General features: G+C 36.2%; 5 protein-coding genes across 6 annotated transcripts; all 5 read right to left on the bottom strand.

Moving 5' to 3' along the window:
• Positions 1-27: 27 nt before the first annotated feature.
• On the bottom strand, positions 28-4,534 carry LOC143470734 (synaptic vesicular amine transporter-like). Its single transcript, XM_076969005.1, has 9 exons — positions 4,310-4,534; positions 3,789-4,133; positions 3,175-3,351; positions 2,413-2,549; positions 1,832-1,988; positions 1,140-1,287; positions 680-846; positions 414-556; positions 28-342 (listed from the first exon to the last, which is right to left on the bottom strand). Exons 1-9 carry the CDS (start codon positions 4,431-4,433, stop codon positions 298-300), a joined length of 1,443 nt encoding a protein of 480 aa, XP_076825120.1. The 5' UTR covers positions 4,434-4,534; the 3' UTR covers positions 28-297.
• An 826-nt stretch (positions 4,535-5,360) lies between these two features.
• On the bottom strand, positions 5,361-9,859 carry LOC143470735 (synaptic vesicular amine transporter-like). Of its 2 annotated transcripts, XM_076969006.1 has the most exons (9): positions 9,636-9,859; positions 9,115-9,459; positions 8,503-8,679; positions 7,732-7,868; positions 7,154-7,310; positions 6,467-6,614; positions 6,007-6,173; positions 5,741-5,883; positions 5,361-5,669 (listed from the first exon to the last, which is right to left on the bottom strand). In XM_076969006.1, the coding sequence occupies exons 1-9, from the start codon at positions 9,757-9,759 to the stop codon at positions 5,625-5,627; spliced, it is 1,443 nt and encodes a 480-aa protein (XP_076825121.1). In that variant the 5' UTR covers positions 9,760-9,859; the 3' UTR covers positions 5,361-5,624. The 2 variants fall into 2 exon arrangements, with proteins under 2 accessions (XP_076825121.1, XP_076825122.1); XM_076969007.1 differs by lacking the exon at positions 9,115-9,459.
• An 822-nt stretch (positions 9,860-10,681) lies between these two features.
• Positions 10,682-15,233, bottom strand: LOC143470731 (synaptic vesicular amine transporter-like). The gene is made up of 9 exons (XM_076969002.1): positions 15,009-15,233; positions 14,479-14,832; positions 13,864-14,040; positions 13,067-13,203; positions 12,488-12,644; positions 11,794-11,941; positions 11,334-11,500; positions 11,068-11,210; positions 10,682-10,996 (listed from the first exon to the last, which is right to left on the bottom strand). Exons 1-9 carry the CDS (start codon positions 15,130-15,132, stop codon positions 10,952-10,954), a joined length of 1,452 nt encoding a protein of 483 aa, XP_076825117.1. The 5' UTR covers positions 15,133-15,233; the 3' UTR covers positions 10,682-10,951.
• Positions 15,234-16,309: 1,076 nt separating this feature from the next.
• LOC143470733 (synaptic vesicular amine transporter-like) lies at positions 16,310-21,064 on the bottom strand. The gene is made up of 9 exons (XM_076969004.1): positions 20,840-21,064; positions 20,319-20,663; positions 19,705-19,881; positions 18,943-19,079; positions 18,362-18,518; positions 17,670-17,817; positions 17,210-17,376; positions 16,942-17,084; positions 16,310-16,870 (listed from the first exon to the last, which is right to left on the bottom strand). Exons 1-9 carry the CDS (start codon positions 20,961-20,963, stop codon positions 16,826-16,828), a joined length of 1,443 nt encoding a protein of 480 aa, XP_076825119.1. The 5' UTR covers positions 20,964-21,064; the 3' UTR covers positions 16,310-16,825.
• Positions 21,065-21,890: 826 nt separating this feature from the next.
• Positions 21,891-26,300, bottom strand: LOC143470683 (synaptic vesicular amine transporter-like). Its single transcript, XM_076968947.1, has 9 exons — positions 26,129-26,300; positions 25,626-25,973; positions 25,002-25,178; positions 24,264-24,400; positions 23,685-23,841; positions 22,997-23,144; positions 22,537-22,703; positions 22,271-22,413; positions 21,891-22,199 (listed from the first exon to the last, which is right to left on the bottom strand). Exons 1-9 carry the CDS (start codon positions 26,223-26,225, stop codon positions 22,155-22,157), a joined length of 1,419 nt encoding a protein of 472 aa, XP_076825062.1. The 5' UTR covers positions 26,226-26,300; the 3' UTR covers positions 21,891-22,154.
• Between the last annotated feature and the right edge of the window lie 392 nt (positions 26,301-26,692).

The raw sequence follows: 26,692 nt of genomic DNA, 5'->3' as shown, positions 1-26,692 counted from the left end.
AATGGGCATGAAAAACAAACAGAAAACTGCTAACAATGTCACTTTAATGTCAATAAATATCCCGAAAGAAAATATTTACTTATGAAAAGGAAAGTTGCATATACTGAATCTACATTTTACAAGTTTAACATGTGTGTTGTGCAACACGTCTAACTTAATTGGCCAACTGTCAGCTTCAACAACATGGCACGACAGTCAGCAATAGTCTACAATACAACTGTGGGCGCAAGAATCTCAAGTTAGACAAAACATTTAGTTTCAACTGAAATTATGAAGCCGTAGATAAAACAATTGCAACTATTCTTCCACATTCTTTGCGGACACAGACCCGTTTAGTAAACTCTGCAAAACAAATAAATTAATTTACACACTTTGCCATGGGATAAACTTTAACAAATTTTCAAATATTTCACCTCTGTCTCTTGGTCAGGTTTTCCTTGAATCGGTTTCTTCAAAAAGACAAGAAAAGGAGCGAAAAGAAATAACACGATGGTCAGCATCCACAAAACCCAGGAAAAGCTGATCAGTTGAAGGAGAGAACCAGTCAGTAGTGGACCTGTAAATGAAACGTTAACAGCTGTTGACTGTTGAAATGATACTTTTATAATTATTATGATGAAAGAATAATTGCAATGGTTTTAAGAATAATATAAAACGTTAGACAATTTCGCTGCCATACCTATGATAAATCCCAAGCATATCGAGATATCGGCTATCGCATAGACGCTACCATAATCAGACTTATGTCGAGTGTCAACTAGAATTGCCAAAATTGGATAAATATTAACTTCAATTAATCCATATCCAATGCCGAGTATTAATGTTGGTCCGATGGTGGCAGCAAAGCTTGGAACAGTAATGAATGTTATTAAAGTTATTCTAGATTGAACGCATGAAAATCTACCATCACTAACACGTGTAATACTTTGTTGAAAAGTTGGTCGTAGCCTAGTTCGACGATTATTAACGTTAACCACAATTTCAAAGATATCGTACAAGACTCTTCATTAGTTACGTTACTTTTATGCAGAGTTTGATTATTTCAAACCCAATAACTCTTAGGTGGGGCAACCTATTGAATGCAATAAAGCACGTGTCATTCGATGACGTCACTGCAGTTAATAATATGACGTGCGAACCTGGTTGAAAATGGCAAACTTAAGCAGGCTGCAACTGACATGTAGGTCCCAACCAATGCAACCAGCCAGCGCATGTTTCTCATTGGAATAAATGAAAGCACGTTTGTTGTAACGGCGTAGCCAATGCAAACTGGTATAAATGCAAGACCTGAATAAAACAACACACTTGTGTATAACAAATAAAGGTACAGACCACGTCTAAGCAACAACGTATAAACATTGGTGCAGGACTGAAGGCATATTGGACTTTGGTGTCTAATAATGACACCAATCAGTAAATAATGGCCAAGATTTGATGAATGGATACTTCCATTGACTATCAAAGTGCGGGTATTGTATTTCGATATCGCTGCCACAAGCAATGACGCAATCTTAAGCTAATGTTTTTTGTTAAAGGTTTTAGTGTAAAAATGGCGGTGTTAGTTGGGTTAGGTTGGTTAAACAACTTGTTTTGATTGATGATGATTTAGAGTTAAATGACTTTAAATGGAACTTTCAGCAGTTTGGTTCATATAATGTTTGACATCGCCTAGAATGACAAATGTAAAACCATTATTGTTTTTAAGAACAATTTGACTTTGCCTCTCCGAAGTCATGACGATGACTCTGTAGTTTCAATAGAGCTGGCACAAGAAGATTGTCAGCTGCAGCAGCAAGCATTCACAACCGCCTTGCATGAAAAAAACACTTACCCAGCATCCACTTTGGTGAGTTGAATCGTTGTATGAGCCAGGCTGGCAAACCTGAGTTAAAGATTCCGAAACCGATGTTGACCAGCATCAGTGAGGTTGCAGCCAAAATAATGTACGGGTCCGCCAATAACTTCCTCAATGATGTAACTTTCTCGCTCTAGTCAAATATTCAGAATTAAATCAGCACGGTACACCACCAACCAAAATAAAAGATGTTTTAAATGTTAACGATTCCGTAAAAACTGTCATTTTCCTATCCTACTACTTCATTTTGTTGACGCCTCAGAGAAGTTTTAAATTGTTCAGTGAAAAACTTTTGCCGATATAGATGAAAGAAAATCTTAATTTGATGCATGTATCTGTACAGGTTAACCGGCAAACACGTAATCGAAAGAGGCTCGAGAAAAATCATTCATTAAACGCTACAAGGTCACCATGTATACTGCATAGGTTGTTGTTGTTGTATTAATATCAGTGGACAGAATAACGGAAACTATTTTGCCGCATGGCTTCCTCTTCCCAAAGATCAGTGAAAGCTTCTACATCAAACTGAACGAGTTTACACACAACACTTGCCTTACCTCACTTTTTCTTTCGATTTTAAGACGATTGTAGAAGACTTGGAATATCCCGATAGCTGCAATTATACCCCCGAGCAGAAGAAATGTTGTTGCTTTACCGGCAAAAGCATTCATAACACTCCCATAAGGAGGGCCCGCTTTGAAAAAAGAAAACATTTTCAATCACTACAGTAGTTGGAATAAATGGACGCATAGAATAGATATGACATAAACAAATCCACGATTTTTAACATCATTTTATTCGACTCTATTCGCGTGCATTTTGTAATAACAATAAACACATTTTTTACAAGAGACCCATTTTAAGAAATTGTATAAAACTCATTCCAACAAGCTATAAGAGACTCTTGCATGAGATCAAATCAAAGTTAACAAACTTTTTTAATTCGTGAGGTGGATTGTAGTTTTGTTATTTTGCAACGGTTTTAAATGAACAATTTGTGTAAAATATTTCCGGCTTTGTTTGATATGGTATAATATCACAATATTTGTCTTCAGACTGTAATTCTTTTCTTGGGTTCATGCAAAGTTCCATTCATCCTCAAACTTTGTGCTTGTAATGTATACCGTTTACACGTTGTAATCTATTTAAAGTACTAGAAAAGGTACAATAAATTTTTAAATCAAGACAACTTGATAAAATCCAACCCAAAAAATAACTTCATTTCAATGAATGAATTTCAATAGAATGAATTGTATATGGACATTGTGTTCGAAAAAACAATTTCTATTTTACATTAGATTGTAAGCAAGGTTCCCCACCTATTACTCCAATTCCTATTGCTCCCAGAGATAACCCGATCACTTTTCCTCTCTCCTCATCTTCAGTATACTTCCTCATTAACATGGCCATCCCTCCTACCATGGCGCAAGCAGAACCGATTCCTTGTATGGCAGCAGATACCAGCAAAACCGCATAGCTTTGTCCCATGCCAAACGCTGTGCAAAAAAGTTTATAATTACACTTTAATTAAGGTTTTGTAGCTGATCACTTTTGCTGCACATAATTGTTTAACTTGGAGATCACTTCACGCATGGAGCATGTACAAATCCAAGAGTGAATTCACTCAATGCTATGCATAAATCGTTAAGCCCGAAAACTATTAACTTAGAATCAATAACTTACTGTAAGCTCATTTCTAAAACTTTGTTAGAATAGCGTCATGATACCCCAACTCAATCAATTCATTCGGCTCTAATGGATCCAGATATATTGTCCAATAAGTTTAGATCAACCCGGGTCACAAAGGTTATTTGTTCGGAAATGAATGGGCCCACCAGCAATCCATGCCTTGTCATGAAAATTACTCTAGCATTCCACATAACTTTACAACAATGCTTAGGCATTCATTGAAAACGTCAGACAACTAACTTACTTGTAGCCGTTGTACAAATCACTATCACACCACAGAACATTGGAACACTGTATCCGATCCTGTCAATCAATGGACCTACTAGCAGGTTTGCAATTACTTGCACAGCAGGTTTGGCAGCAATAATGGCGGCAATTTTGACGCTTTGTGTTTTGAGATAAGCATTTTCCATGCTTTGCTTGCTTAGGTTTTTCGATTCATTATCTTCTATTGTGTTATTATGATTAAATGGCGTTATTGTTATTGCAGAAATGCTTTGGTCAATCTTAGATTTATTGCAACTGATTTCCACTGAAAGATTCAGTGACTTTTGATGATGTTTCCAAAGAAAAACAGGTATTACTGGGACTGTTGACAAAGAGAAAACATATTGTAATGAGCACAAATCACGTTATGGTAAGTTATTAAGCGTTGTGTCATTCGCGTTTCATATAATGTATTTCGATTTGTTCATGTATAATGTATCAGGAACGAAGTCTTTAAAATATAACAAATAGCCATGACGTAACAAATGTTCTACTCACCGATTGCAAATAGCAACAAATAATCGATCAATAAAATTGATGAAACAATGGCAACTGATGTTGTTTTAGAATTTCGAAATCGTTCCAACACACTCATTGTTAAATTATAATCGTTCACAACCATGTTCTTTGCAAAACAAAATCTTGAATTCTGAAATCCATGAAAACTTACTTTGACCGTAACGCCCCTTTACAAATTGTCATTCTCTAAACTCCTACACTGAATCGTTAATACTGCTTCAAGGATTTAGGCCTGTGAAACGTCGCTGTATCTGTCAGGATACAGAACACGCTTTCCGGAGGAAACAAGCGATTTGTTAAAATCTGAACATCGCTATGCTGTTAAATACGCCTAATTTTGTCATTATTCTTCCCAACATTAAGTACTTCTATAACAATGTAAAGTGCTCGGGCTTTAACGAATGCTGGTAGGATGTGCCAGTTTGTGTTTTGAGCAATGTTTTTGTTGTGAAATAGGACAATTGAATAGTGGTTGTAGTTAGGAGAAATCTTAAGTTACAAATAATGTCTTCCTTGCTATAGAAAATATTTAAGGTATTTTTACGCTTGTTGGTTTGAAAACAAATTGGAATTTGTGTTGTCGAATCACGAATTAGTCAACGAGTAAACATGACGTGAATATGCGAGTTCAATTCAATGTACGCGTAAACTTTGCGTTTTGAAAACACTAACTTAATCTTCTGGTCATTGTAATTAGCGTTTAGTTCAACCGAAATATTTGCGTGGTGCCGGGTACCTGTATGGTTTAAATCCACGTTTTCAACTGTGACCTGCTGTACGATTATAAAGTTTAAGTTTTGTTATGTTTTTAACTATGGAGGGCGCGCAGCGGAGTAAGGAAAGCACATTACAGTAGCACTCAACCTCTTTCAAGTCACCTACTTTTGACGTCATTAAGACGTCGTTGCATTCATGCATAACAGAATTTGTTTGCAAGTGATATGGGCTAAATTTGATTTATTAGTGTTGGAAACGCTGCTTTTGTCTGTTCCATCTCAATGGGCATGAAGAACAAACAGAAAAATGCTAACAATGTCACTTTAATGTCAATAAATATCCCGAAAAGAAATATTTACTTATGAAAAGGAAAGTTGCATATACTGAATCTACATTTTACAAGTTTAACATGTGTGTTGTGCAACACGTCTAACTTAATTGGCTAACTGTCGGCTTCAACAACATGGCATGACAGTCAGCAATAGTCTACAATACAACTGTGGGCGCAGGAATCTCAAGTTAGACAAAACATTTAGTTTCAACTGAAATTATGAAGCCGTAGATAAAACAATTGCAACTATTCTTCCACATTCTTTGCGGACACAGACCCGTCTAGTAAACTCTGCAAAACAAATAAAATAATTTACACACTTTGCCATGGGATAAACTTAAACAAATTTTCAACCATTTCACCTCTGTCTCTTGGTCTGGTTTTCCTTGAATCGGTTTCTTCAAAAAGACAAGAAAAGGAGCGAAAAGAAACAACACGATGGTCAGCATCCACAAAACCCAGGAAAAGCTGATCAGTTGAAGTAGAGAACCAGTCAGTAGTGGACCTGTAAATGAAACGTTAACAGCTGTTGACTGTTGAAATGATACTTTTATAATTATTATGATGAAAGAATAATTGCAATGGTTTTAAGAATAATATATAACGTTAGACAATTTGGCTGCCATACCTATGATAAATCCCAAGCATATCGAGATATCGGCTATTGCGTAAACGCTACCATAATCAGACTTATGTCGTGTGTCAACTAGAATTGCCAAAATTGGATAAATATTGACTTCAATTAATCCACATCCAATGCCGAGTATTAATGTTGGTCCGATGGTGGCAGCAAAGCTTGGAACAGTAATGAATGTTATTAAAGTTATTCTAGATTAAACGCATGAAAATCTGCCATCACTAACACGTGTAATACTTTGTTGAAAAGTTGGTCTTAGCCTAGTTCGACAATTAGTAACTTTTACCACAATTTCAAAGATATCGTACTAGACTCTTCATTAGTTACGTTACTTTTATGCAGAGTTTAATTATTTCAAACCAAATAACTCTTAGGTGGGGCAACCTATTGAATGCAATAAAGCACGTGTCGTTGCATGACGTCACTGCAGTTAATATTATGACGTGCGAACCTGGTTGAAAATGGCAAACTTAAGCAGGCTGCAACGGACATGTAGGTCCCGACCAATGCAACCAACCAGCGCATGTTTCTCATTGGAATAAATGAAAGCACGTTTGTTGTAACGGCGTAGCCAATACAAACTGGTATAAATGCAAGACCTGAATAAAACAACGCACTTGTGTATAATAAATAAAGGTACAGACCACGTCTAAGCAACAACGTATAAACATTGGTGCATGACTAAAAGCATATTAGACTTTGGTGTCTAATAATGACACCAATTAGTGAATAATGGCCAAGATTTGATGAATGGATACTTCCATTAACTATCAAAGTGCAGGTATTGTATTTCGATATCGCTGCCACAAGCAATGACGCAATCTTAAGCTAATGTTTTTTGTTAAAGGTTTTAGTGTAAAAATGGCGGTGTTAGTTGAGTTAGGTTGGTTAAACAACTTGTTTTGATTGATGATGATTTAGAGTTAAATAACTTTAAATGGAACTTTCAGCAGTTTGGTTCATATAATGTTTGACATCGCCTAGAATGGCAAATGTAAAACCATTATTGTTTTTAAGAAGAATTTGACTTTGCCTCTCCGAAGTCATGACGATGACTCTGTAGTTTCAATAGGGCCCGGCATAAGAACATTGTCAGCTGCAAACATTCACAAACGCCTTGCATGAAAAAAACACTTACCTAGCATCCACTTGGGTGAGTTGAATCGTTGTATGAGCCAGGCTGGCAAACCTGAGTTAAAGATTCCGAAAGCGATGTTGACCAGCATCAGTGAGGTTGCAGCCAAGATAATGTACGGGTCCGCCAATAACTTCCACAATGATGTAACTTTCTCGCTCTAGTCAAATATTCAGAATTAAATCAGCACGGTACACCACCAACCAAAATAAAAGATGTTTTAAATGTTAACGATTCCTTAAAAACTGTCATTTTCCTATCCTACTACTTCATTTTGTTGACGTCTCAGAAAAATTTTAAATTGTTCAGTGAAAAACTTTTGCCGATATAGATGAAACAAAATCTTAATTTGGTGCGTGTATCTGTACAGGTTAACCGGCAAACACGTAGTCGAAAGAGGCTCGAGAAAAATCATTCATTAAACGCTACAAGGTCACAATGTATACTGTATAGGTTGTTGTTGTATTAATATCAGTTGACAGAATAACGGAAACTATTTTGCCGCATGGCTTCCTCTTCCCAAAGATCAGTGAAAGCTTCTACATCAAACTGAACGAGTTTACACACAACACTTGCCTTACCTCACTTTTTCTTTCGATTTTAAGACGACTGTAGAAGACTTGGAATATCCCGATAGCTGCAATGATACCCCCGAGCAGAAGAAATGTTGTTGCTTTACCGGCAAAAGCATTCATAACACTCCCATAAGGAGGGCCCGCTTTGAAAAAAGAAAACATTTTCAATCACTACAGTTATTTACAGTAGTTGGAATAAATGGACGCATAGAATAGATATGACATAAACAAATCCTCGATTTTAAACATCATTTTATTCGACTCTATTCGCGTGCATTTTGTAATACCAATAAACACATTTTTTACAAGAGACCCATTTTAAGAAATTGTATAAAACTCATTCCAACAAGCTATAGGAGACTCTTGTATGAGATCAAATCAAAGTTAACAACCTTTTTTAATTCGTGAGGTGGATTTTAGTTTTGTTATTTTGCAACGGTTTTAAATGAACAATTTGTGTAAAATATTTCCGGCTTTGTTTGGTATGGTATAATATCACAATATTTGTCTTCAGACTGTAATTCTTTTCTTGGGTTCATGCAAAGTTCCATTCATCCTCAAACTTTGTGCTTGTAATGTATACCGTTTACACGTTGTAATTTATTTAGAGTACTAGACAAGGTACAATAAATTTTTAAATCAAGACAACTTGATAAAATCCAACCCAAAAAATAACTTCATTTCAATGAATGAATTTCAACAGAATGAATTGTATATGGACATTGTGTTAGAAAAACGATTTCAGTTTTACATTAGATTGTAAGCAAGGTTCCCCACCTATTACTCCAATTCCTATTGCTCCCAGAGATAGCCCGATCACTTTTCCTCTCTCCTCATCTTCAGTATACTTCCTCATTAACATGGCCATCCCTCCTACCATGGCGCAAGCAGAACCGATCCCTTGTATGGCAGCAGATACCAGCAAAACCGCATAGCTTTGTCCCAAGCCAAACGCTGTGCAAAAAAGTTTATAATTACACTTTAAGTAAGGTTTTGTAGCTGATCACTTTTGCTGCACAGAATTGTTTAACTTGGAGATCACTTTACGCGTGGAGCATGTACACATCCAAGAGTGAATTCACTCAATGCTGTGCATAAATCATTAAGCCCGAAAACTATTAACTTATAATCAATAACTTACTGCAAGCTCATTTCTAAAACTTTGTTAGAATAGCGTCATGGTACCCTAACTCAATCAATTTAGTCGGCTCTAATGGATCAAGATATATTTTCCAATAAGTTTAGATCAACCCGGGTCACAGAGGTTATTTGTTCGGAAATGAATTGGCCCACCAGCAATCCATGCCTTGTCATGAAACTTACTTGCCTTTCACATAACTTTACAACAATGCTTAGGCATTCATTGAAAACGTCAGACAACTAACTTACTTGTAGCCGTTGTACAAATCACTATCACACCACAGAACATTGGAACACTGTATCCGATCCTGTCAATCAATGGACCTACTAGCAGGTTTGCAATTACTTGCACAGCAGGTTTGGCAGCAATAATGGCGGCAATTTTGACGCTTTGTGTTTTGAGATAAGCATTTTCCATGCTTTGCTTGCTTAGGTTTTTCGATTCATTATCTTCTATTGTGTTATTATGATTAAATGGCGTTATTGTTATTGCAGAAATTCTTTGGTCAATCTTAGATTTGTTACAATTGATTTCCACTGAAAGATTCAGTGACTTTTGATGATGTTTCCAAAGAAAAACAGGTATTACTGGGACTGTTGACAAAGAGAAAACATATTGTAATGAGCACAAATCACGTTATGGTAAGTTATTAAGCGTTGTCTCATTCGCGTTTCATATAATGTATTTCGATTTGTTCATGTATAATGTATCAGGAACGAAGTCTTTAAAATATAACAAATAGCCATGACGTAAAAAATGTTCTACTCACCGATTGCAAATAGCAACAAATAATCGATCAATAAAATTGATGAAACAATGGCAACTGATGTTGTTTTAGAATTTCGAAATCGTTCCAACACACTCATTGTTAAATTATAATCGTTCACAACCATGTTCTTTGCAAAACAAAATCTTGAATTCTGAAATCCATGAAAACTTACTTTGACCGTAACGCCCCTTTACAAATTGTCATTCTCTAAACTCCTACACTGAATCGTTAATACTGCTTCAAGGATTTAGGCCTGTGAAACGTCGCTGTATCTGTCAGGATACAGAACACGCTTTCCGGAGGAAACAAGCGATTTGTTAAAATCTGAACATCGCTATGCTGTTAAATACGCCTAATTTTGTCATTATTCTTCCCAACATTAAGTACTTCTATAACAATGTAAAGTGCTCGGGCTTTAACGAATGCTGGTAGGATGTGCCAGTTTGTGTTTTGAGCATTGTTTTTGTTGTGAAATAAAACAATTGCATAGTGGTTGTAGTTAGGAGAAATCTTAAGTTACAAATAATGTCTTCCTTGCTATAGAAAATATTTAAGGTATTTTTACGCTTGTCGGTTTGAAAACAAATTGGAATTTGTGTTGTCGAATCACGAATTAGTCAACGAGTAAACATGACGTGAATATGCGAGTTCAATTCAATGTACGCGTCAACTTTGCGTTTTGAAAACACTATCTTAATCTTCTGGTCATTGTAATTAGCGTTTAGTTCAACCGAATTATTTGCGTGGTGCCGGGTATCTGTATGATTTAAATCTACTTTTTTCAACTGTGACCTGCTGTACGGTTATAAAGTTTAAGTCTTTTCATGTTTGTAACTATGGAGGGCGCGCAGCGGAGTAAGGAAAGCACATTACAGTAGCACTCAACCTCTTTCAAGTCACCTGCTTTTGACGTCATTAAGACGTCGTTGTATTCATGCATAACAGAATTTGTTTGCAAGTGATATGGGCTAAATTTGATTTATTAATGTTGGAAACGCTGCTTTTGTCTGTTCCACCTCAATGGGCATGAAGAACAAACAGAAAAATGCTAACAATGTCACTTTAATGTCAATAAATATCCCGAAAAGAAATATTTACTTATGAAAAGGAAAGTTGCATATACTGAATCTACATTTTACAAGTTTAACATGTGTGTTGTGCAACACGTCTAACTTAATTGGCCAACTGTCAGCTTCAACAACATGGCATGACAGTCAGCAATAGTCTACAATACAACTGTGGGCGCAGGAATCCCAAGTTAGACAAAACATTTAGTTTCAACTGAAATTATGAAGCCGTAGATAAAACAATTGCAACTATTCTTCCACATTCTTTGCGGACACAGACCCGTTTAGTAAACTCTGCAAAACAAATAAAATATTTTACACACTTTGCCATTAGATAAACTTTAACAAATTTTCAACCATTTCACCTCTGTCTCTTGGTCAGGTTTTCCTTGAATCGGTTTCTTCAAAAAGACAAGAAAAGGAGCGTAAAGAAATAACACGATGGTCAGCATCCACAAAACCCAGGAAAAGCTGATCAATTGAAGGAGAGAACCAGTCAGCAGTGGACCTGTAAATGAAACGTTAACAACTGTTGACTGTTGAAATGATACTTTTATAATTATTATGATGAAAGAATAATTGCAATGGTTTTAAGAATAATATATAACGTTAGACAATTTGGCTGCCATACCTATGATAAATCCCAAGCATATCGAGATATCGGCTATTGCGTAAACGCTGCCATAATCAGACTTATGTCGTGTGTCAACTAGAATTGCCAAAATTGGATAAATATTGACTTCAATTAATCCACATCCAATGCCGAGTATTAATGTTGGTCCGATGGTGGCAGCAAAGCTTGGAACAGTAATGAATGTTATTAAAGTTATTCTAGATTGAACACATGAAAATCTACCATCACTAACACGTGTAAAACTTTGCTGAAAAGTTGGTCTTAGCCCAGTTCGACCATTAGTAACCTTTAATACAATGTCAAAGATATCGTACAAGACTCTTCATTATTTACGTTACTTTTATGCAGAGTTTGATTATTTCAAACCAAATAACTCTTAGGTGGGGCAACCTATTGAGTGCAATAAAGCACGTGTCGTTGCATGACGTCAATGCAGTTAATAATATGACGTGCGAACCTGGTTGAAAATGGCAAACTTAAGCAGGCTGCAACCGACATGTAGGTCCCGACCAATGCAACCAACCAGCGCATGTTTCTCATTGGAATAAATGAAAGCACGTTTGTTGTAACGGCGTAGCCAATGCAAACTGGTATAAATGCAAGACCTGAATAAAACAACGCACTTGTGTATAATAAATAAAGGTACAGACCACGTCTAAGCAACAACACATAAATCTTGGTGCAGGACTGAAGGCATATTGGACTTTAGTGTCTAATAATGACACCAATTAGTAAATAATGACCAATATTTGATGAATGGATACTTCCATTGACTATCAAAGTGCGGGAATTGTATTTCGATATCGCTGTCACAAGCAATGACGCAATCTTAAGCTAATGTTTTTTGTTAAAAGTTTTAGTGTAAAAATGGCGGTGTTAGTTGGGTTAGGTTGGTTAAACAACTTGTTTTGATTGATCATGATTTAGAGTTAAATGACTTTAAACGGAAGTTTCAGCAGTTTGGTTCATATAATGTTTGATATCGCCTAGAATGACAAATGTAAAAACATTAATGTTTTTTAAGAAGAATTTGACTTTGCCTTTCCGAAGTCATGACGATGACTCTGTTGTTTTAATAGAGCCCGGCATAAGAAGATTATCGGCTGAAGCAGCAAGCATTCACAACAGCCTTGCATGAAAAAAACACTTACTGAGCATCCACTTTGGTGAGTTGAATCGTTGTATGAGCCAGGCTGGCAAACCTGAGTTGAAGATTCCGAAACCGATGTTGACCAGCATCAGTGAGGTTGCAGCCAAGATAATGTACGGGTCCGCCAATAACTTCCACAATGATGTAACTTTCTCGCTCTAGTCAAATATTCAGAAATGATATCGGCACGGTACACCACCAACCAAATGAAAGATGTTTTAAATGTTAACGATTCCTTAAAAACTGTCATTTTCCTATCCTACTACTTCATTTTGTTGACGCCTCAGAAAAGTTTTAAATAGTTCAATGAAAAAACTTATGCCGATATAGATGAAACAAAATCTTAATTTGGTGCGTGAATCTGTACAGGTTAACCGGCAAACACGTAGTCGAAAGAGGCTCGAGCAAAACCATTCGTTAACAGCTACAAGGTCACAATGTGTACTGCATAAGTTGTTGTTGTATTAATATCAGTGGACAGAATAACGGAAACTATTTTGCCGCATGGCTTCCCATTCCCAAAGATCAGTGAAAGCTTCTACATCAAACTGAACGAGTTTACACACAACACTTGCCTTACCTCACTTTTTCTTTCGATTTTAAGACGACTGTAGAAGACTTGGAATATCCCGATAGCTGCAATGATACCCCCGAGCAGAAGAAATGTTGTTGCTTTACCGGCAAAAGCATTCATAACACTCCCATAAGGAGGGCCCGCTTTGAAAAAAGAAAACGTTTTCAATCACTACAGTAGTTGGAATAATTGGCCGCATAGAATAGATATTGCATAAACTAATCCACGATTTTTAACATCATTTTATTCGACTCTATTCGCGTGCAATTTGTAATACCAATAAACACATTTGTTACAAGAGACCTATTTTAGGAAATTGTATAAAACTCATTCCAACAAGCTATAAGAGACTCTTGTATGAGATCAAATCAAAGTTACGAAACTTTTTTAATTCGTGAGGTGGATTTTAGTTTTGTTATTTTGCAATGGTTTTAAATGAACAATTTGTGTAAAATATTTCCAGCTTTGTTTGATTTGGTATAATATCACAATATTTGTCTTCAGAGTGTAATTCTTTTCTTGGGTTCATGCAAAGTTCGGTTCATCGTAAAACTTTGTGCTTGTACTGTATACCGTTTACATATTGTAATCTATTTGTAAATAAAAAAATTGCACATGCTTGCTTAAAAGGAGTTAAAAACTTGTTGAGTACTAGAAAAGGTACAAGCAATTTTTAAATCAAGACAACTTTATAAAATCCAACCCAACAAAAAGTTCATTTCAAGTGGAATGAGTTGTACATGGACATTGTGTTCGAAAAAACGATTTCAGTTTTACATTAGATTGTAAGCAAGATTTCCCACCTATTGATCCAATTCCTATTGCTCCCAGAGATAACCCGATCACTTTTCCTCTCTCCTCATCTTCAGTATACTTCCTCATTAACATGGCTATCCCTCCTGCCATGGCGAAAGCAGAACCGATCCCTTGTATGGCAGCAGATACCAGCAAAACCGCATAGCTCTGCCCCAAGCCAAAAGCTGTGCATAAAAGTTTATAATTACACATTAAGTAAGGTTTTTGTAGCTGATCACTTTTGCTGCACAAAATTGTTTAACTTGGAGATCACTTTACGCATGGAGCATGTACAAATCCAAGAGTGAATTCACTCAATGCTGTGCATAAATCGTTAAGCCCGAAAACTATTAACTTAGAATCAATAACTTACTGTAAGCTCATTTTTAAAACTTTGTTAGAATAGCGTCATGATACCCCAACTCAATCAATTCATTCGGCTCTAATGGATCCAGATATATTGTCCAATAAGTTTAGATCAACCCGGGTCACAAAGGTTATTTGTTCGGAAATGAATGGGCCCACCAGCAGTCCATGCCTTGTCATGAAAATTACTATAGCATTCCACATAACTTTACAACAATGCTTAGGCATTCATTGAAAACGTCAGACAACTAACTTACTTGTAGCCGTTGTACAAATCACTATCACACCACAAAACATTGGAACACTGTATCCGATCCTGTCAATCAATGGACCTACTAGCAGGTTTGCAATTACTTGCACAGCAGGTTTGGCAGCGATAATGGCGGCAATTTTGACGCTTTGTGTTTTGAGATAAGCGTTTTCCATATTTTGGCTGCTTTGCTTGCTTAGGTTTTTCGATCCATTATCTTCTATTGTGTTATTATGATTAAATGGCGTTATTGTTATTGCAGAAATGCTTTGGTCAATCTTAGATTTGTTACAATTGATTTCTGCTGAAAGATTCAGTGACTTTTGATGATGTTTCCAAAGAAAAGCCGGGATTACTGGAACTGTTTACAAAGAGAAAACATGCTGTAATAAGCACAAATCACGTTATGGTAAGTTATTAAGCGTTGTGTCATTCGCGTTTCATATAATGTATTTCGATTTGTTCATGTATAATGTATAAGGAACGAAGTCTTTAAAATATAACAAATAGCCATGACGTAACAAATGTTCTTCTCACCGATTGCAAATAGCAACAAATAATCGATCAATAAAATTGATGAAACAATGGCAACTGATGTTGTTTTAGAATTTCGAAATCGTTCCAACACACTCATTGTTAAATTATACTCGTTCACTACCATGTTCTTTGCAAAACAAAATCTTGAATTCTGAAATCCATGAAAACTTACTTTGACCGTAACGCCCCTTTACAAACTGTCATTATCTAAACTCCTACACTGAATCGTTAATACTGCTTCAAGGAATTGTGTTTGTTGAACGTCGCTGTATCTGTCAGGATACAGAACACGCTTTCCGGAAGAAACAAGCGATTTGTTAAAATCTGAACATCGCTATGCTGTTAAATACGCCTAATTTTGTCATTATGCTTCCCAACATTAAGTACTTTCATAACAATGTAAAGTGCTCGGTCTTTAACGAATGCTAGTAGGATGTGCCAGTTTTTGTTTTGAGCAATTTCTTGTTGTGAAATAGCACAATTGAAAAGTGGTGGTAGTTAGGAGAATTCTTAAGTTACAACTAATGTCTTCCTTGCTATAGAAATAATTTAAGGTATTTTTTTACGCTTGTTGGTTTGAAAACAAATTGGAATTTGTGCTGTCGAATTACGAATTAGTCAACTAGTAAACATGACGTGAATATGCGAGTTCAATTCAATGTACGCGTCAACTTTGCGTTTTGAAAACATTATCTTAATCTTCTGGTCATTGTAATTAGCGTTTAGTTCAACCGAAATATTTGCACGGTGCCGGGTATTTGTATGGTTTAAATCCACGTTTTCAACTGTGACCTGCTGTACGGTTATAAAGTTTAAGTCTTGTCATGTTTTTAACTATGGAGGGCGCGCAGCGGAGTAAGAAAAGCACATTACAGTAGCACTCAACCTCTTTCAAGTCACCTACTTTTGACGTCATTAAGACGTCATTACATTCATACTTAACAGAATTTGTGTGTAAATGTTATGGGCTATATTTGATTTATTAGTGTTGGAAACGCTCCTTTTGCCTGTTCCATCTCAATGGGCATGAAAAACAAACAGAAAATGCTAACAATGTCAATAAATATTCCGAAAAGAAATATTTACTTATGAAAAGGAAACATTGAAAAAGTATTTTATGCCCCTAACATTGGACAGTGCATTTACTGAAACTATATTTTACAAGTTTAACATGTGTTGTATATAATTATTTGTGGTGAATTTCCTATCCGTATGTATAAAATCTTAAGAAACAGTCACGTCCTGAATTTTTACGAACTTCACGTTCTTTGTAAGTTCAGAAAAAATAAACAGAACAAACATGATTTTACTGGCATTTATGAAAGCTTTATATACTGGTGCTTATAAAGGTAGTGCCCTATGGCTATACCTTGCTTGATAAGTGCTCAATATTACTTTTTGAAGTTTAGTTTCTTATATTAACAAGAAAGTCCAGATAATACAAAGTTTCTTTTTGCAATTAACTTACGCGTTAAAAATTGCATCCGTATTCAAAAGGTTTCACTCCACAATAGCAAGGTTGCGTTCAGTAGTAAACAAAAAAGCAACTTCCGCCAGAAAGATCTCAAACTCGAACGCATTTAACCAATTGGCCCTTTAGTAATCAAGTTTATAATAATCTTTGGCTCAACGTTGTCAAGCTATAATAAGCGGTAAGTTCGATGCTTTGAAAACCTAATCGACCAACTGTCAGCTTTAACGACATGGCACGACAGTCAGCAATAGTCTACAGTACAGCTGTGGGCGCAGGAATATCAAGTTAGACAAAACATTTAGTTTCAACTGAAATTATGAAGCCGTAGATAAAACAATTGCAACTATTCTTCCACATTCTTTGCGGACACAGACCCGTTTAGTAAACTCTGCAAAACAAATGAAACAATTTACACACTTTGCCATGGGATAAACTTAAACAAATTTTCAACCATTTCACCTCTGTCTCTTCTTCTGGTTTTCCTTGAATCGGTTTCTTCAAGAAAACAAGAAAAGGAGCGTAAAGAAATAACACGATGGTCAGCATCCACAAAACCCAGGAAAAGCTGATCAGTTGAAGGAGAGAACCAGTCAGTAGTGGACCTGTAAATGAAACGTTAACAGCTGTTGACTGTTGAAATGATACTTTTATAATTATTATGATGAAATAATAATTGCATATAGGTTGTTAGAAAAATATATAACGTTAGGTCATTTGGCTGCCATACCTATGATATATCCCAAGCATATCGAGATACCAGCTATTGCGTACACGCTACCATAATCAGACTTATGTCGTGTGTCAACTAGAATTGCCAAAATTGGATAAATATTGACTTCAATTAATCCACATCCAATGCCGAGAGTTAATGTCGGTCCGATGGTGGCAGCAAAGCTTGGAACAGTAATGAATGTTATTAAAGTCATTCTAGATTCAACACATGAAAATCTACCATCACCAACACGTGTAATACTTTGTTGAAAAGTTGGTCGTAACCTAGCTCGACGATTATTAACGTTAACCACAATTTCAAAGATATCGTACAAGACTCTTCATTAGTTACGTTACTTTTATGCAGAGTTTGATTATTTCAAACCCAATAACTCTTAGGTGGGGCAACCTATTGAATGCAATAAAGCACGTGTCGTTGCATGACGTCAATGCAGTTAATAATATGACGTGCGAACCTGGCTGAAAATGGCAAACTTAAGCAGGCTGCAACAGACATGTAGGTCCCGACCAAAGCAAGAAACCAGCGCATGTTTCTCATCGGGATAAATGAAAGCACGTTTGTTGTAACGGCGTAGCCAATGCAAACTGGTATAAATGCAAGACCTAAATAAAACAACACACTTGTGTATAATAAATAAAGGTACAGACCACGTCTAAGCAACAACGTATAAACATTGGTGCAGGACTGAAGGCATATTGGACTTTAGTGTCTAATAATGACACCAATCAGTAAATAATGGCCAAGATTTGATGAATGGATACTTCCATTGACTATCAAAGTGCGGGTATTGTATTTCGATATCGCTGTCACAAGCAATGACGCAATCTTAAGCTAATGTTTTTTGTTAAAGGTTTTAGTGTAAAAATGGCGGTGTTAGTTGGGTTAGGTTGGCTAAACAACTTGTTTTGATTGATCATGATTTAGAGTTAAATGACTTTAAATGGAAGTTTCAGCAGTTTGGTTCATATAATGTTTGACATCGCCTAGAATGACAAATGTAAAACCATTATTGTTTTTAAGAACAATTTGACTTCGCCTCTCCGAAGTCATGACGATGACTCTGTAGTTTCAATAGAGCTGGCACAAGAAGATTGTCAGCTGCAGCAGCAAGCATTCACAACCGCCTTGCATGAAAAAAACACTTACCCAGCATCCACTTTGGTGAGTTGAATCGTTGTATGAGCCAGGCTGGCAAACCTGAGTTAAAGATTCCGAAACCGATGTTGACCAGCATCAGTGAGGTTGCAGCCAAAATAATGTACGGGTCCGCCAATAACTTCCTCAATGATGTAACTTTCTCGCTCTAGTCAAATATTCAGAATTAAATCAGCACGGTACACCACCAACCAAAATAAAAGATGTTTTAAATGTTAACGATTCCGTAAAAACTGTCATTTTCCTATCCTACTACTTCATTTTGTTGACGTCTCAGAGAAGTTTTAAATTGTTCAGTGAAAAACTTTTGCCGATATAGATGAAAGAAAATCTTAATTTGATGCATGTATCTGTACAGGTTAACCGGCAAACACGTAATCGAAAGAGGCTCGAGAAAAATCATTCATTAAACGCTACAAGGTCACCATGTATACTGCATAGGTTGTTGTTGTTGTATTAATATCAGTGGACAGAATAACGGAAACTATTTTGCCGCATGGCTTCCTCTTCCCAAAGATCAGTGAAAGCTTCTACATCAAACTGAACGAGTTTACACACAACACTTGCCTTACCTCACTTTTTCTTTCGATTTTAAGACGATTGTAGAAGACTTGGAATATCCCGATAGCTGCAATTATACCCCCGAGCAGAAGAAATGTTGTTGCTTTACCGGCAAAAGCATTCATAACACTCCCATAAGGAGGGCCCGCTTTGAAAAAAGAAAACATTTTCAATCACTACAGTAGTTGGAATAAATGGACGCATAGAATAGATATGACATAAACAAATCCACGATTTTTAACATCATTTTATTCGACTCTATTCGCGTGCATTTTGTAATAACAATAAACACATTTTTTACAAGAGACCCATTTTAAGAAATTGTATAAAACTCTTTCCAACAAGCTATAAGAGACTCTTGCATGAGATCAAATCAAAGTTAACAAACTTTTTTAATTCGTGAGGTGGATTGTAGTTTTGTTATTTTGCAACGGTTTTAAATGAACAATTTGTGTAAAATATTTCCGGCTTTGTTTGATATGGTATAATATCACAATATTTGTCTTCAGACTGTAATTCTTTTCTTGGGTTCATGCAAAGTTCCATTCATCCTCAAACTTTGTGCTTGTAATGTATACCGTTTACACGTTGTAATCTATTTAAAGTACTAGAAAAGGTACAATAAATTTTTAAATCAAGACAACTTGATAAAATCCAACCCAAAAAATAACTTCATTTCAATGAATGAATTTCAATAGAATGAATTGTATATGGACATTGTGTTCGAAAAAACAATTTCTATTTTACATTAGATTGTAAGCAAGGTTCCCCACCTATTACTCCAATTCCTATTGCTCCCAGAGATAACCCGATCACTTTTCCTCTCTCCTCATCTTCAGTATACTTCCTCATTAACATGGCCATCCCTCCTACCATGGCGCAAGCAGAACCGATTCCTTGTATGGCAGCAGATACCAGCAAAACCGCATAGCTTTGTCCCATGCCAAACGCTGTGCATAAAAGTTTATAATTACACTTTAATTAAGGTTTTGTAGCTGATCACTTTTGCTGCACATAATTGTTTAACTTGGAGATCACTTCACGCATGGAGCATGTACAAATCCAAGAGTGAATTCACTCAATGCTATGCATAAATCGTTAAGCCCGAAAACTATTAACTTAGAATCAATAACTTACTGTAAGCTCATTTCTAAAACTTTGTTAGAATAGCGTCATGATACCCCAACTCAATCAATTCATTCGGCTCTAATGGATCCAGATATATTGTCCAATAAGTTTAGATCAACCCGGGTCACAAAGGTTATTTGTTCGGAAATGAATGGGCCCACCAGCAATCCATGCCTTGTCATGAAAATTACTCTAGCATTCCACATAACTTTACAACAATGCTTAGGCATTCATTGAAAACGTCAGACAACTAACTTACTTGTAGCCGTTGTACAAATCACTATCACACCACAGAACATTGGAACACTGTATCCGATCCTGTCAATCAATGGACCTACTAGCAGGTTTGCAATTACTTGCACAGCAGGTTTGGCAGCAATAATGGCGGCAATTTTGACGCTTTGTGTTTTGAGATAAGCATTTTCCATGCTTTGCTTGCTTAGGTTTTTCGATTCATTATCTTCTATTGTGTTATTATGATTAAATGGCGTTATTGTTATTGCAGAAATGCTTTGGTCAATCTTAGATTTATTGCAACTGATTTCCACTGAAAGATTCAGTGACTTTTGATGATGTTTCCAAAGAAAAACAGGTATTACTGGGACTGTTGACAAAGAGAAAACATATTGTAATGAGCACAAATCACGTTATGGTAAGTTATTAAGCGTTGTGTCATTCGCGTTTCATATAATGTATTTCGATTTGTTCATGTATAATGTATCAGGAACGAAGTCTTTAAAATATAACAAATAGCCATGACGTAACAAATGTTCTACTCACCGATTGCAAATAGCAACAAATAATCGATCAATAAAATTGATGAAACAATGGCAACTGATGTTGTTTTAGAATTTCGAAATCGTTCCAACACACTCATTGTTAAATTATAATCGTTCACAACCATGTTCTTTGCAAAACAAAATCTTGAATTCTGAAATCCATGAAAACTTACTTTGACCGTAACGCCCCTTTACAAATTGTCATTCTCTAAACTCCTACACTGAATCGTTAATACTGCTTCAAGGATTTAGGCCTGTGAAACGTCGCTGTATCTGTCAGGATACAGAACACGCTTTCCGGAGGAAACAAGCGATTTGTTAAAATCTGAACATCGCTATGCTGTTAAATACGCCTAATTTTGTCATTATTCTTCCCAACATTAAGTACTTCTATAACAATGTAAAGTGCTCGGGCTTTAACGAATGCTGGTAGGATGTGCCAGTTTGTGTTTTGAGCAATGTTTTTGTTGTGAAATAGGACAATTGAATAGTGGTTGTAGTTAGGAGAAATCTTAAGTTACAAATAATGTCTTCCTTGCTATAGAAAATATTTAAGGTATTTTTACGCTTGTTGGTTTGAAAACAAATTGGAATTTGTGTTGTCGAATCACGAATTAGTCAACGAGTAAACATGACGTGAATATGCGAGTTCAATTCAATGTACGCGTAAACTTTGCGTTTTGAAAACACTAACTTAATCTTCTGGTCATTGTAATTAGCGTTTAGTTCAACCGAAATATTTGCGTGGTGCCGGGTACCTGTATGGTTTAAATCCACGTTTTCAACTGTGACCTGCTGTACGATTATAAAGTTTAAGTTTTGTTATGTTTTTAACTATGGAGGGCGCGCAGCGGAGTAAGGAAAGCACATTACAGTAGCACTCAACCTCTTTCAAGTCACCTACTTTTGACGTCATTAAGACGTCGTTGCATTCATGCATAACAGAATTTGTTTGCAAGTGATATGGGCTAAATTTGATTTATTAGTGTTGGAAACGCTGCTTTTGTCTGTTCCATCTCAATGGGCATGAAGAACAAACAGAAAAATGCTAACAATGTCACTTTAATGTCAATAAATATCCCGAAAAGAAATATTTACTTATGAAAAGGAAAGTTGCATATACTGAATCTACATTTTACAAGTTTAACATGTGTGTTGTGCAACACGTCTAACTTAATTGGCTAACTGTCGGCTTCAACAACATGGCATGACAGTCAGCAATAGTCTACAATACAACTGTGGGCGCAGGAATCTCAAGTTAGACAAAACATTTAGTTTCAACTGAAATTATGAAGCCGTAGATAAAACAATTGCAACTATTCTTCCACATTCTTTGCGGACACAGACCCGTCTAGTAAACTCTGCAAAACAAATAAAATAATTTACACACTTTGCCATGGGATAAACTTAAACAAATTTTCAAATATTTCACCTCTGTCTCTTGGTCTGGTTTTCCTTGAATCGGTTTCTTCAAAAAGACAAGAAAAGGAGCGAAAAGAAACAACACGATGGTCAGCATCCACAAAACCCAGGAAAAGCTGATCAGTTGAAGTAGAGAACCAGTCAGTAGTGGACCTGTAAATGAAACGTTAACAGCTGTTGACTGTTGAAATGATACTTTTATAATTATTATGATGAAAGAATAATTGCAATGGTTTTAAGAATAATATATAACGTTAGACAATTTGGCTGCCATACCTATGATAAATCCCAAGCATATCGAGATATCGGCTATTGCGTAAACGCTACCATAATCAGACTTATGTCGTGTGTCAACTAGAATTGCCAAAATTGGATAAATATTGACTTCAATTAATCCACATCCAATGCCGAGTATTAATGTTGGTCCGATGGTGGCAGCAAAGCTTGGAACAGTAATGAATGTTATTAAAGTTATTCTAGATTAAACGCATGAAAATCTGCCATCACTAACACGTGTAATACTTTGTTGAAAAGTTGGTCTTAGCCTAGTTCGACAATTAGTAACTTTTACCACAATTTCAAAGATATCGTACTAGACTCTTCATTAGTTACGTTACTTTTATGCAGAGTTTAATTATTTCAAACCAAATAACTCTTAGGTGGGGCAACCTATTGAATGCAATAAAGCACGTGTCGTTGCATGACGTCACTGCAGTTAATATTATGACGTGCGAACCTGGTTGAAAATGGCAAACTTAAGCAGGCTGCAACGGACATGTAGGTCCCGACCAATGCAACCAACCAGCGCATGTTTCTCATTGGAAGAAATGAAAGCACGTTTGTTGTAACGGCGTAGCCAATACAAACTGGTATAAATGCAAGACCTGAATAAAACAACGCACTTGTGTATAATAAATAAAGGTACAGACCACGTCTAAGCAACAATGTATAAACATTGGTGCATGACTAAAAGCATATTAGACTTTGGTGTCTAATAATGACACCAATTAGTGAATAATGGCCAAGATTTGATGAATGGATACTTCCATTAACTATCAAAGTGCGGGTATTGTATTTCGATATCGCTGCCACAAGCAATGACGCAATCTTAAGCTAATGTTTTTTGTTAAAGGTTTTAGTGTAAAAATGGCGGTGTTAGTTGAGTTAGGTTGGTTAAACAACTTGTTTTGATTGATGATGATTTAGAGTTAAATAACTTTAAATGGAACTTTCAGCAGTTTGGTTTATATAATGTTTGATATCGCCTAGAATGACAAATGTAAAAACATTAATGTTTTTTAAGAAGAATTTGACTTTGCCTCTCCGAAGTCATGACGATGACTCTGTAGTTTCAATAGGGCCCGGCATAAGAACATTGTCAGCTGCAAACATTCACAAACGCCTTGCATGAAAAAAACACTTACCTAGCATCCACTTGGGTGAGTTGAATCGTTGTATGAGCCAGGCTGGCAAACCTGAGTTAAAGATTCCGAAAGCGATGTTGACCAGCATCAGTGAGGTTGCAGCCAAAATAATGTACGGGTCCGCCAATAACTTCCACAATGATGTAACTTTCTCGCTCTAGTCAAATATTCAGAAATGATATCGGCACGGTACACCACCAACCAAATGAAAGATGTTTTAAATGTTAACGATTCCGTAAAAACTGTCATTTTCCTATCCTACTACTTCATTTTGTTGACGCCTCAGAAAAGTTTTAAATAGTTCAATGAAAAAACTTATGCCGATATAGATGAAACAAAATCTTAATTTGGTGCGTGTATCTGTACAGGTTAACCGGCAAACACGTAGTCGAAAGAGGCTCGAGCAAAACCATTCGTTAACAGCTACAAGGTCACAATGTGTACTGCATAAGTTGTTGTTGTATTAATATCAGTGGACAGAATAACGGAAACTATTTTGCCGCATGGCTTCCCATTCCCAAAGATCAGTGAAAGCTTCTACATCAAACTGAACGAGTTTACACACAACACTTGCCTTACCTCACTTTTTCTTTCGATTTTAAGACGACTGTAGAAGACTTGGAATATCCCGATAGCTGCAATGATACCCCCGAGCAGAAGAAATGTTGTTGCTTTACCGGCAAAAGCATTCATAACACTCCCATAAGGAGGGCCCGCTTTGAAAAAAGAAAACATTTTCAATCACTACAGTAGTTGGAATAAATGGACGCATAGAATAGATATGACATAAACTAATCCACGATTTTAAACATCATTTTATTCGACTCTATTCGCGTGCATTTTGTAATAACAATAAAAACATTTTTCACAAGAGACCCATGTTAAGAATTGGATAAAACTCTTTCCAACCAGCTATAAGAGACTCTTGTATGAGATCAAACCTAAGCTACGAAACTTTTTTAATTCGTGAGGAGGATTTTAGTTTTGTTGATGAGCAACGGTGTTAAATGAACAATTTGTGTAAAATTTATCTGGCTTTGTTTGATGTGGTATAATATCACAATATTTGTCTTCGGATAGTAATTCCTTTCTTGGGTTCATGCAAAGTTCGGTTCATCGTCAAACTTTGTGCTTGTACTGTATACCGTTTACACATTGTAATCTATTTGTATATAAAAAAATTGCACATGCTTGCTTAAAAGGAGTTAACTTGTTAAGTACCAGAATACTTTATTTCAAGTGGAATGAATTGTATATGGACACAGTGTTCGAAAAAACGATTTCAGTTTTACATTAGATTGTAAGCAAGGTTCCCACCTATTGCTCCAATTCCTATTGCTCCCAACGATATCCCGATCACTTTCCCTCTCTCCTCATCTTCAGTGTACTTCCTCATTAACATCGCCATCCCTCCTGCCATGGCGCAAGCGGAACCGATCCCTTGTATGGCAGCAGATACCAGCAAAGCCACATAGCTCTGTCCCAAGCCAAACGCTGTGCAAAAATGTTTATAATTACACATTAAGTAAGGTTTTGTAGCTGATCACTTTTGCTGCGCAAAATTGTTTAACTTGGATTTCACGTTACGCGTGGAGCATGTACACATCCAAGAGTGAATTTACTCAAAGCTATGTATAAATCATTAAGCCCGAAAACTATTAATTTAGAATCAATAACTTACTGTAACAATACCCATTCCTAAAACTTTGTTAAAATAGCGTCATGGTACCCTAACTCAATCAATTTAGTCGGCCACGGTATGAACTCTAGACAAATTGTCCAATAAATTTGAATTAACTTGGGTAACAGAGGTTATTTGTTCGGAAATGAATTGACCTAGGCTACCAGCAATCCATATCTTGTCATGAAAATTACTTGCCTTCCACATAACTTTACAACAATGCTTAGGCATTCATTAAAAATGTCAGACAACCAACTTACTTGTAGCCGTTGTACAAATCACTATCACACCAAAGAACATTGGAACACTGTATCCAATCCTGTCAATCAATGGACCCATGAGCAGGTTTGCAATCACTTGCACGGCAGGTTTGGCAGCGATAATGGCGGCAATTTTGACGCTTTGTGTTTTGAGATAAGCTTTTTCCATATTTTGCTTGCAAAGTTTTTGCGATTCGCTTTTTTCTGTTGCGCTATTATGGTTAGGTGGCAGAGTTACATTAAATGCAAACAAGCTTGGATCATTGGTAGATTTATTGCAACTGATTTCTACTGAAATATTCAGCGACTTTTGATGATGTTTCCAAAGAAAAGCCGGAATTACTGGAACTGTTAATAAAAAGAAGACAACATTGTGTTATTACAAATTTTAGCGTTATGCTGTCAGCTTTTAATTGTATATTTCTATTTATTTTTATTGTAAGGAACATTTTTGTTTAAAACACAACAGACAACAGTTACAACGTAACTTATTTTCCACTCACCGATTGCAAATAGCAACAAATAATCGATCAACAGCATCGAAAAAACAATGGCAACCGATGTTGTTCTAGAATTTCGAAATCGTTCCAAAACACCCATAGTTATATTTTACTTTGCACTAAATAGAACTGCTATGCTGCTGCTGCGGCTTACAAAACAAAAAATTGAAAATAAAATAAACGCTTAAAGATTAGCTGTAGTTATGTATAAATGCGCTACTTAAAATCTTGTCAATACCTTATATCATATGCTCACCTGTTAAAAACTGCCTGTTAAAAAGTTATTTTATTTGACCTACCCTGCCGTCTTTGTTCCGTTACAGCAAACGTCCTTCTTTGTGGAAACTGGTGATTTGTCAAAACTTGGTCATTGCTTCGAAAGATTAATTGCAGAAATCTTCCATATTACTTTGTTAAAAACACAGGGTCCTATGAAATTATGTGTCGTCATGTCATGGGGTTGTGTGACCCTGCTGCCAGTTTTCAGCGCCGCATGCGAACGGTGCTGCATGGCGTGGAGTGAAGCGGCGATGTGGCTTATCTTGAAGACGTATTTCTGTATGGTTG

This window comes from Clavelina lepadiformis, chromosome 9 (assembly GCF_947623445.1).
Source record: "Clavelina lepadiformis chromosome 9, kaClaLepa1.1, whole genome shotgun sequence".
Classification (NCBI taxonomy): domain Eukaryota; kingdom Metazoa; phylum Chordata; class Ascidiacea; order Aplousobranchia; family Clavelinidae; genus Clavelina; species Clavelina lepadiformis.
The sequence above is the reverse complement of the archived record's forward strand: the minus strand, read 5'-3'. Positions and strand labels throughout refer to the sequence as shown.

Coding starts and splice junctions, on each gene's coding strand:
- LOC143470735 (XM_076969006.1), bottom strand. CDS start 9,759: ATGGTTGTGAACGATTATAATTTAACAATGAGTGTGTTGGAACGATTT. Junction 7,869..8,502: donor AATAGGAATTGGAGTAATAG/GTGGGGAACCTT, acceptor CTTTTTTCAAAG/CGGGCCCTCCTTATGGGAGT. Junction 6,615..7,153: donor CTCACCCAAGTGGATGCTAG/GTAAGTGTTTTT, acceptor TGTTTTATTCAG/GTCTTGCATTTATACCAGTT.
- LOC143470734 (XM_076969005.1), bottom strand. CDS start 4,433: ATGGTTGTGAACGATTATAATTTAACAATGAGTGTGTTGGAACGATTT. Junction 1,989..2,412: donor AAATCGAAAGAAAAAGTGAG/GTAAGGCAAGTG, acceptor ATATTTGACTAG/AGCGAGAAAGTTACATCATT. Junction 343..413: donor AACCTGACCAAGAGACAGAG/GTGAAATATTTG, acceptor TTTGTTTTGCAG/AGTTTACTAAACGGGTCTGT.
- LOC143470683 (XM_076968947.1), bottom strand. CDS start 26,225: ATGGGTGTTTTGGAACGATTTCGAAATTCTAGAACAACATCGGTTGCC. Junction 25,974..26,128: donor TTTGTTGCTATTTGCAATCG/GTGAGTGGAAAA, acceptor TTTTATTAACAG/TTCCAGTAATTCCGGCTTTT. Junction 25,179..25,625: donor GATTTGTACAACGGCTACAA/GTAAGTTGGTTG, acceptor ATTTTTGCACAG/CGTTTGGCTTGGGACAGAGC.
- LOC143470731 (XM_076969002.1), bottom strand. CDS start 15,132: ATGGTAGTGAACGAGTATAATTTAACAATGAGTGTGTTGGAACGATTT. Junction 11,942..12,487: donor CTCACCAAAGTGGATGCTCA/GTAAGTGTTTTT, acceptor TGTTTTATTCAG/GTCTTGCATTTATACCAGTT. Junction 11,211..11,333: donor ATGCTTGGGATTTATCATAG/GTATGGCAGCCA, acceptor TTTCATTTACAG/GTCCACTGCTGACTGGTTCT.
- LOC143470733 (XM_076969004.1), bottom strand. CDS start 20,963: ATGGTTGTGAACGATTATAATTTAACAATGAGTGTGTTGGAACGATTT. Junction 18,519..18,942: donor AAATCGAAAGAAAAAGTGAG/GTAAGGCAAGTG, acceptor ATATTTGACTAG/AGCGAGAAAGTTACATCATT. Junction 17,085..17,209: donor ATGCTTGGGATATATCATAG/GTATGGCAGCCA, acceptor TTTCATTTACAG/GTCCACTACTGACTGGTTCT.